The sequence below is a fragment of the Takifugu rubripes genome, chromosome 12 (genome assembly GCF_901000725.2).
Source record: "Takifugu rubripes chromosome 12, fTakRub1.2, whole genome shotgun sequence".
In the NCBI taxonomy this organism is placed as follows: Eukaryota; Metazoa; Chordata; class Actinopteri; order Tetraodontiformes; family Tetraodontidae; genus Takifugu; species Takifugu rubripes.
This window is the reverse complement of record NC_042296.1, coordinates 12,302,757-12,313,345: the sequence shown is the minus strand read 5'-3', so window position 1 is coordinate 12,313,345 and position 10,589 is coordinate 12,302,757. Positions and strand designations below refer to the sequence as shown.

The following is a 10,589-nucleotide window of genomic DNA, read 5'->3' as shown; positions in this document are numbered from 1 at the left end:
CAGAAGCAAAGAACAGAGAGGAAGAGCAAAATGTTGCGTGTCGCTGCGCTTCGCTCCGCAGCTTTCATGAGTTTTGAAGCGCAGCCGCTTCAAACACAGCTTTTAACTGCAGTTCCCACCTTCATCCAGGCGCGCGATTGTTCTTAATCTGCCTTTTTGTGTTGTCATGATTATTAGACCTTTCTTCGACACCGGGGTGCCGCGCACACGCACGCGCCTTGCAGGTTTGGAGGAGGCGGGGCAGGAAAGTGGCTGGACGTGGGAGCGCGTCTCCTCCATCAGAGGGCGGGCTTGTAGCGCCGTGCGCGCCGCGTGTGAGCTCGCTGCCGCCGCCGCTGCTGCTGTTGGTGCTGCTGAGGAGGAAGATGACGATGATGAGGATGCTGATGATGAGAGGAGCGGCAGGGCCACGCAAACCTTTCAAAGCGGAGCCAAAGCAGCAAACGCCGCCCTGAGCCGTCAGTTGTGAATGTGGGAGCCCGCGTTGCCTTATCCAAGAGCTGCCTGACACACACACGCGGACACGCACTGTTAAAAGTGCGCGAAGGAAAAGAAAGTGAGGAAAGAAGATGCTCGTCGCGATGGGATTTGAGCTGAGCACCATCCAGAAGTCGCCCTGATCGAGCCGGCTGCTGAGGCGAACGGGGAACTTTAATTACAGGACGCCACTGACCGCTGGGATGTTGTGATCGACACCGAGGAGCTGGGAAGAACGGGACCCGGAGGGACGATGGCTCTCGCGACGCTCTCCATCAGCCTCATCACCCTCGCGCTCTCCAGCGTGCACCTGTCGAGAGGCAGCAACCGGCATGCAGTGTACTGGAACAGCTCGAACATCCTGTAAGTCCAGCAGCTTCCTCCTCCTCCGTGTTAACAGCGAATTCACTAATGCGCGTCTCTACTGACGCGCACCTGTGCGGATCAACTCGCGCGCAAGTCGCCGTTTACGCAGCAGGTGATGGCTGATGTTTGCAGCTGGAGCTCATGTGAGCACATTATTCAAAAGAGGCCCTGAACTACCTCGAAAGTGAGTAGAAAGTGTGTCTGATGCGTCCTGCACGCGGAGGCTGTTGCGTCTCCGCACCTGCGGTCACGTGATTCTAGCTGAGCTTGAATCCGTCTTTACTGCGGCCACGCACCGAATACTTTCCCATTTGACGTCCACACGCGCAAAGCACCACGAGTGTGAATGCTTATCTGCGGATAAGGTAGCAGCGCACTCACGCGCGCACGCACACATGTGGGCCTGTTTTAGGATGCTGATTCCTCCCTGCAGCGGCCAGGTTGCTTACCTCAGGTAAGCGTAGCCGGGCCCGCTTTACCTGGGAGCGATAAAGCCGCAGCTTTGTGTGGGGGCAGAGATCGATGTGGGTTCCGCTGACTTTGTCTCCTCATTAGCCAACAGTAAATCCATCTTTCTCCCATTCTTTTATCTCCTCTCCTCACACAACCTCCCTCTTTGTCCCCTCTCTCCTCCTCCTCCATCAGCATTACTCCCATGGCCATTTGTATTCCGCTCAGATGTGGGTCTCTCCTATCGCCTCTCTCTATCTCGTACCTGGTTATTTTCTCCCCCTCACTTCTTTCTTTGCTTGCCCCCCCACCCCAGTTTGCTTTTTCACCCCCCCCTCCTGCATGTCATTACTGCCCACCCCGCCGCCTCGTCCACCGCCCACGGCTCCTGACTGCGGGTACACATACAGTCGATGATTGGAATTAAAATGACATTAAAGTTATTTCATCGTATGGGGGTGTGGGATAATTCGAATATTTGAAGGTTTCCTCGTGTCAAAGAGTGATAAAACTGCAATAAACGCTGATGGAAACGGTCAAGGCGGCGCTGCAGCGCCATCACGTCATCATTAATAATAATATTCGAACGGCAGAATCGCATTTATTTTACATTTATGCCCGCAGTTATTCATCGTAGTGTGATATGAATAATGGGGGGTGGGGGGGGGGGGGGTATTAATAGACGCGTTACATGCATTTAAACACTGCAACAACAATTGCCCTCTCAGTTTAATTAGACTTTCCTGATGTGCTCCTCATTAAATGTTTCTCAGTGTGGTTTCCACTCAGTCTAAACCAATGAGGTGGTTTGTGTGTTATGCGTGTGCACGTGTGTCCAGATGTGTGTCCACATGACCGTGCGTGCAGATCTTCCCTTATCGCCACGGTCAGATTTGAAAAAAAAAAAATCCCCTCTTAAATAATGCAAAAATTGACCCAGTTTGCAGGTAGCAGGCAAATCCTCAGAGGCCATGGGCAAGAATACTGATGGTCATCAAGCTTTAAACGGCCCGAGGCGCTCGGCCACGTCTCCACCACTCAGGGAGGAGCAGCTGTAGGTCTCGGTTCTCCAGCTGGAGTTTCACAGACACGAGCAGAGGACCAGAGAGCGAACTGGTCCGAGGGCTGAGCGTCAGCGCGGGTGTTTGCGGTGCAGCTGCGATTGTGTTCTGCTGCAGTTTGGACCAGACGGTGGCGTTTGTTTGATCTTTGCAGGGAAGCGACATCAGCGGGCGGACGGGCGATTCGCCCCACTATGATGAGGCGTCTCGCAGTAGCTCCGGGTGCTTTGATTACAGCCCCAAACCTATCCCGCCCCTACTGCCCCCCCCCCCCCCATTAGCTTGTATCAGTCTCACCTTTGGTTCCGCTCTCAGCGGTGCGCCTGGCCAAGTCATTACAGATGTCCCTGCTAATGGCTCGCCGAGGCAGGAGAAAACAGGCAACACGCGGGCCATTAAATCATCTCACATCTAAGGCCATCTGCCAATTAGAGGGGGGAGATGTGGAACATCTTGAGAGCGCGCGGGAGCAGCGGTGCACCGCGGTAGCCTGGCCTACCCAAAAGCGGCGTCCCTGCGCCTCGCCACGTCCTCCCGTCGGGTGTTTTGGCCCCTCGTCAAACACGTTTCGTCTCCGTAATTGGACGCCCCCACGTTGGCGTGATCAAGACAACTGCGCCGCTTTTCCTTGACTCTGCCGCCCCCCCTCAAAGTGGCAGCAACTCAGTAATGGCTTTAGCTTAGCAGGGGGCCAGAAAAGCGGCCTCAGCCAGGCGTGGGGGTGTCGGCTGCGTTTATTCGCTGAAATCCGGAGGCCGTTTGGCATTTTTCGCTGGGGTTTTTGGGGTTTAACGATCCGGCTCCCCGACCAAATGAAAGCGAAATACGACACGTTCTCGGACTCACAACGTCTCGGGGTGCAAAACACGCGATCACCTTGACAAACAGGTTCCCTGAGAGCTTGAGTCACTGAGGTCTGGTGATCAATGCCGCCGCCCCCCTAACGGGCTCGTTAACCGCCAGGTCAGCGCGTGTGGGCGTGTGCAGCAGGAGCTGGGGGGTGCAGGCGGCTCCCTCCAGACGCAGGCGTAAATTACCTTTGTATTCCCTTTCTCTTTAACCCTTTCGTGGTAAAGGAACGCTGTCCTCCGGCTGGAGTGGCCATCTTGCTGCTTCTTGTAGCAGAAATCTGAATATGCGAGTCTAGATTGGAAGCTACACATGTGCGAAGCATTGCCGCTCCTGCAGGCGTGTTGTCAGGTGGCCCCTCATCTCCAGAAGGAGCGACTGTCACATCTCGACCCCCCAGGAAACAAGATAAGTGAAGGAAAGCGAGCGAGCGATGAAACTCCGGCTGAGAAAGTGTGAAAAAAAGGGGAAAAATACGATCAGTGTAGGGAAGACGTGGGCGTAAGGACGAGATTATGGAAGAACGTGGCGGGAAGGTGAAGAGTGGAGCAGACTGTCGGGAGACCGACGGCGAGCGGGGTGAGTGACTGAGGGGGCCAAAAGCCGGGAGGGGGGGGGGGGACCGGATGTGGAACGCTGCTGTTGCTGAGGAGATGATTCCACGGGGAGTTGATCTGTGTTAAAGTGGACACGGGCCGGGTCATCGGTGTGGACCGCTGCCCACAGACAACAGCGTTCCACCCGCCCACGTGCAGGCGCGGCGTGCAGGCGCGGCGTGCAGGAGGGGCCGTCGGGTGTCACGTTGCCCGTCTGCTAGGGTCAGGGTTGGGTCTCCGCCACTTCTCTGGAAATCAAACTCATTTTGTTCGCTGCTATTCAATTTCCTGCACTCACCGAACCACAAACAGCTGATTGTGTTAAATGAGAGTTCCAGAGTTTTCTCCTCCGTTGAACTGCTGTTTGGAGGCAAGAAACAAGGAGAGGCCTTTCAAAGAGGCAGTTAGCGTTATCGCCAGGATGCTGTGTGGCTGCTAGAGTCCATTCAGAGGTGCGCTAAATCATTTTTAGTTCCCGGGGATATGCTGCGAGTCACATGAACTGGCTGAAAGGATGTTTAATGGCTTACAAGGATCCGGGCGTGGGCGCGCGGATCGATTCAGCAATACGGCCGCCACACGGGAGGAAGGTGGAAGGACCCTGGCTGGACAAAAACACAGCGATCAATCTGCATCCATCCAGAGATCAATGTCCAAATGCATTTTTAATTGGATTTGACGGGGTCTGTGAAAGTGCGGAGCGGCATTTGGCGCTCAGCTCCGGACGCTCGTCCTCAGCGTCGCCTCGGATCCTGAAGAATTGATTTCAGACTTGTCAAACACTGCTCAAGGGCTCAGGCTCCTCGGAGACCTCAAATATGTCATTAACCACGGCCTTGGTTTACTACTGGGGGGGGGGGGGGGTTCAGAAACCCTCTGGATGCTGATCACAGGACAAATACAGCTTTCCAAAATTTGGAGGAAAAAAAAAGCGTGAGCCAATGAAATGAGTCAGTTCAGCATGAAGTTACATAAAATGAGTTGGTGTCATTTGTGACCCAGTCTAAAATGACACCAAGGAACTAATCAATGCATTTCCTGTGCACTGAGGCGGCCTCTAATGCGAATTTAGTGTTTCGCTTTTTTTGTAAAAAGAATCCCCCCCAGAACCCCCCCAAATCACGCTTATTCTCCTCTTCATGCATTAACAAATATATGTAACTTTGCACTGACATGAACCGAAATTAAATTAAAATGTCAGGGTCGGGGAGAATTCACCAAGATCAAAACTTAATGGAAGATGGGAAAATATTTGACTAAAGGCTATTAGGGGCCATTATAGCCCATCACAGGCTCAGGAAAATGCCAGAGGACATGCAGCGGTGCCCCCGGGTGAAGTGGAGGGTTACTGTTGTAGGAGTTTAAAGATAAACATAGTTAAGCCCTTCATCACAAGATATTAGCATTTCATTAGCTGGGAGGTTATGAAAACGCCTCCTAAAGGACAGGGGGAACCCAGAGGAGGGGGTCCTCATCCCAGACAGGTAGAACCAATTTCAGACTCCATGATTTCAATGCAAATTCTTACCACAAAGCGGGCTTTCCAACTTTCCAGGGGTGGATCCCCAGAACATTACGCTGGGAGGCTGCACCGCGGCGGCTCTCACCCACTGGGAAATCACATTACGGAGATGATGGAACCGGCTGCCACGTAGGGAAAAAAGATCAAAGCTGTTGATAGGCGGATGGTCACCGGCTAAAGTTGGATTATTCCAGAAGTGGATCTCGTTACGCTACACCTCCCGGAGAACGATGCGGTTCTTCTTCAGAATAATTCATTTTGTTATTGAAGCAGGTCTGAGGTGTGGTGATTGGGGGGGGGGGGGGGGGTCGTTTTGAGCATGGCAGCACCTCCAGGGTTATCAGTGTTCCCACACAGAAAGGGCAGCAGGTGAGGACGCAGGTTAGTGCTCCGTCATATCTCCTTATCTCCTTCCCTGTTGGCTCCGTTCAGGTGTGGAACCGTCACAGGTCGTCGGGGGCTCAGAGAGAAACTGTCTGGACGGGCGAGCGGATGATGGGGGGGGGGGGGGTGTTGGAAGTGAGGGCGATTTCAAGAATCGGTAACGTCATAATTAGGTGTTCTGTCATGATTGAGATTTTTTCCCCTCCGTTTTGAATTGTAATTACATGAAGACGTGAGGCCCCTTCAGCAGCCGCCATCTTCGTAATGAGGCTATTTGAAGTAAATTGAAATTTCTCTTCTGTGCAGTGCATCCACAGGGGCTAAAAATAACCCGCCCCTCGAGCGGCGGCCCGCCCCTGCCTTAATGTATCCCTCCTATAATGTCTGAGCGGACATTTAAAAATCTTCAAGAGAAACGATTCAGCTGGAATTGCGATAGCAAAGCCCTGAGAGAGCGAAGAGCGAAGTGAGTGGATCAGATGAGCGGCTGGCGGTAATAAAAGGACACATATGCTGCGCAACCATTCGCAGTTAAAGACGAGGGGCGACGCAACACTTTGGGAGGAAGCTCACAGTTGTTGTAAACTTTAGTGCCCCTCCTCTGCATTTGCCAGCCAAGTACCCCCACAAGTGCGGCACTTTGTGACCTCGTGAATCGGGTTGATTCGGGCTCCCTCAGCGGGTCAGCGGGTCTCTGTTCTCGCTCTGTCTGTCTTGTTTCTACAAACTCCCCAGTTTCCTCTCACACTCTGGAAACACACTTTTTCTTGATTGGAGGCTCAATTTGGAGCCAAGCGAGAGTTAGTCGGGGGGGGGGGGGGTCTTGGGGGTGCTGTGATGAGCAACAGCCAGGACTGGCTGACCCCCCCCCCCCCCCCACACACACCACACCAAATGTTACAGTTCCTGCATTGTTGTGCAATATATTTATAATTTATTATAATTATAATACATATTTATAAAGCACCTTCAACACACCCATGAAGGGTCCATCTTATAAAGTACATCATCTTTTTTTTTTCAACACGACCTTACAACAGGTATTAATTCATATTTAGCAAACAAAAAGTGTAATTTCCTCTCACTAAACGGCTACAAAAGTATTTCACGGCAACAGACATCAGATTTAAGGCGTTAGGAGACGACCGTAATTACACAAACCTCAGAAAGTCGTTTAGGTGCGTTTATGCTTTACGTGAACGTCATCAAGGTTAATCAATCCAATTTCAGCCCTACGATTATATTTCATTATATTTCACCAAACTGGGGGGCAGCATGTATGGCGTATATACTGTGTGTTTACTTATCTCTGTTGCTAGTGAAGCTATAGCATGGTGCTAAGAGGTCTCAGGTCCACGTTTGTCTGTAGGACATTGAGTCGTCGTTAGAATCCTAATTTCTGGAACACTCGTACGCAGTCGCAGGGATCAGAGCCCCCTCGGTGGTTACCGCCCTCCCTTTTGTCTGCTCATTCAAATCTTCAACCTCATCGTTTAATCCAGTCCCGTGTTGGTCCGCTCCAAAAGTCCATTTGGAATTCATTTGTTGCCTTGATGTGTAAATTCAGCGATGGTTAATACATGAGCGACAGCACGCGCATAATCGCGTCTCTGTGCTCACACCATGCAGCGGCTTTTTTATTATTCCCCCTCTTCCTGCCGGGGGTTCTCACCCATTGATTCATACAGACAATTCACGACTCGTCTCGCTGCCGGCGTCCTCCATCAATGGGTGCTGGTGCTGGTGGGGGGGGGGGTGTTCCTCCCCCCACCTCTTCCTGCCTCAGCATGCTGCATCAGTAAGAAAACCAGGTTTACACACATAGATGTCGACAGCTTCACTATTAGTAATTGGATAACAGAGAGAATAAAAGCCAGTGGCCAACACGTGCCCCCCCCCCCCCCCCCCCCCCATTAAACCTCCTCTGGCTATGTACCAAACGGCTCCAGCGCTCTGTTTGCTGAGGTATTTATTGGGTTGGTTCAGCTGTGTTTTGGAGCTTTGGGCTGTGTACAGCAGGCATCTGTGAGTGGGGCTCTAATGAATGTAAAGCTTCACTGTACATGACACGTACTCCGTGTCTGGGATAGGTGCTGGGAAGTGACTCCAAACTGTTGTTCCCTTCGTCTTCTTAACACCCTCCATAGTGTGCGGAGAAGAGTGTAAAACTGGGAGACACACAGAGACAAGCCCAGATCCTCACCATGCTGTGTGTGGGTGTGCAGAATATCAATGTCCTGCTGAGCCCTTTCACTGTACGTGTGTGTGTGTGTGTGTGTGTGTGTGTGTGTGCGTGTTCGTCTGGCCAATATTAGGTGACATTTAAGGCGTTTTCATGCCTGTCTGGGTTGGTGCTTTACGTCTCATTGATCAGCGCTGAAAGCGGAGATTGTCCCCATCTCACGTGAGGCTTCTCGGCCTCTTTCGGCTCCAACGTGATCTTTTTCTCTCCGAAATGCCGTTTGAAGTGTTCCCACTCGACCCTCCGTCCCTGCTCCGCTCTAACCTTGTTGGGAGTCAATGGGAAGTCCCAGAAGGCTGCGGATGGGGTGGGGATTGCCGGCTGTTTACCTCCTCTTAATTTAATGCTCGATGGCTGTGGAAAGTGATTAGCATGTCTTGTATTTTGGAATCTCAATCACTCCCCCGATTGTGCTCCTCCTCCAGTTTAAGAGCACGAGCGAAGCTCTTGTTTGGGCTTTCCAGAGTCTCTCTCGCGATAGAGGTAAAGCGAGATGCTTATGATGAATAGATTTGCTTTCACAGCGTATAAAGTGATTCTGTGCCACTTCCCAGGAGGGAGAGGGGGAAAGGGGGGGGGGGGGGGGGGTTCTGGGAAAAGTTACAAATATAACGAGAGGAGCAGGGCGAGAGCGAGGTAGGGGGAAGGACACTTTAAAAAAAACATAAGCAGAAGAGGGAGATATAGGATACAGAGATGTAAAGGCAGCGGATGGATTGGAAGTGGGGCTAAGGGAGATGGAGGCGGTCCGTGGAATATTAATGGTGTTTCAGGCCGTTGGGAACGTTCAAAGAGGTTCGGCTTTCTCCCGGTGCTCAGGTCTATCTATCTATCTATCTATCTATCTATCTATCTATCTATCTATCTATCTATCTATCTATCTATCTGTCTATCTGTCTATCTGTCTGTCTGTCTGTCTGTCTGTCTGTCTGTCTGTCTGTCTGTCTGTCTGTCTGTCTGTCTATCTATCTATCTGTCTGTCTGTCTGTTGTCTGTCTGTCTGTCTGTCTCTGTCCGTCCGTCCGTCCGTCCTGGAAACAACCCGGTGGTGGAGTTCTGTGCCACAGGTGAGATCCAGTGACAGGAGCCCAGAACCAACCTGTCAGAGACAGAAGACGTGAGGAATCATGGGAAATTAACCCGAGCGTCCCCGTATGGACACGCCAGAGACGCCAGAAGGCGCTACAGGCAGCTGGGACGTTAGCGAGCGTGTTGCCGTTGCAGCGAGCGCTGTGAGCAGGACGAGAGGTTTGAGGAGTTTGTAGGTCAAAGCTGGGGGGCGAGGTTGTTGACAGCTTCTGTCAGTGGTTCTGATCCGGAATCTGGGGTGATCCAGGTGTGGCTCCTGCCATCAAACGCCGTCCCTGCTCGCACAACCTTTTCCTCCAAGTCCTGCTTTCGTGTAACAAATTCTGACTTGGCATTTGCGAATCATCTAAATGGCAGTAATCCCTAATTAGCCCGATTTAATTTCCCTAATGGGGATGAACTTTTTGACAAATTAGCGTTTCCGTGAAGATTTGATTCGTGCCTCCTGCGCCTGCAGTACGGAAGGTAAATGAGTGTCACGGAAGCCGCGTCTCTAACTCATCTGCAGTGCCGCGGAGATTGCAGCCATTTCAAAAATGCCAGGGACATTAGCATTCCTGCGGCGCGCCTTGTGCACGAGGCCTCCGTTTTTAAATCTAGAAAGAAATAAATAAATTGCCTTTTGTCAGCAGAATTCCTCAACGCCCTCCTTTTCATTAGACATCAGCAGGCTGTGTTATTTACCACTCGAGGCCAGTTTAATTGAACCACTTTAAGTCATATTTTGGTGTTAGCGTCAGTCCTATTGTGAGTGTGACACACAGAACATATTAAATCTGCTGTTTGCCCCCCTTCCCCCCCCCGAGCTCCTGCTCGCTGCCTTCTATGCAAATCTCAGCCATTTTTCAATCAACCTCATGGTTCATTCTGAGGTGTTAAATATAGATCTGGACTTCCACAAGGTAAATTACCCACAATTCATTTGACCTCTGGGGTCACTTGGTAGAAAGACACCTTTAATCACTCGCCTTCTCTATTTTTGTGGCCTGCGGAGTCACAGAGGAGGTCACTGTACGTAAACTGGCTGCCAGTAATGGCGGTTCTGGTGGCACCCTGGAGCCGTTGGCACTACTGTCTGCTGGGTAACAAGGAAACACGGCACACAGGTTGGTAGTTTGAAATATTTTTGCACTTATTTTTGCACTGAATTGGTCTAAAGAATTCAGCAAAAAAAAAAAAAAATCTTAAATGTCAGAGGGGAAGGAAGTGAACAGGAGAGCATACATTATAATAATGCAGAGGGCCAAATGAGGCGTTCGCTGGCACTATAAATCCTCGGAGAGCTCCAGTGACACACGCATTTGCATGCACAGATAAATGAAATAATCTAATTCGTTCGGTGCAAAATATCCAAGCGACCAACCCGTCAGGGGGGACGGGAAGTGTGTTTTTGCTGAAGTCGGAGGGAAAGCGAGAGAGGAAATAAAGGTAAATGGGTGTTGGGCGAAAATGTTGCCTCACTCGTTAAGGACACAAGTGCAGAAATCAGTTTAAAATAAATAGATACCAAAGCTATAAAACCCAGATTGGCTGGAAAATCCTGGCCCGAGTCC

General features: G+C 51.2%; 1 protein-coding gene across 1 annotated transcript in view; it reads left to right on the top strand.

Annotated features, from left to right (window-relative positions):
• Window positions 1-275: 275 nt before the first annotated feature.
• Window positions 276-10,589, top strand: part of efna3a (ephrin-A3a) — a 37,147-nt gene continuing 26,833 nt past the window's right edge. Inside the window, exon 1 of the mRNA XM_029845571.1 lies at window positions 276-840. Within this exon, the coding sequence (XP_029701431.1) occupies window positions 731-840 (110 nt within the window). The 5' untranslated portion in view covers window positions 276-730. The remainder of the gene's footprint in view (window positions 841-10,589) is intronic.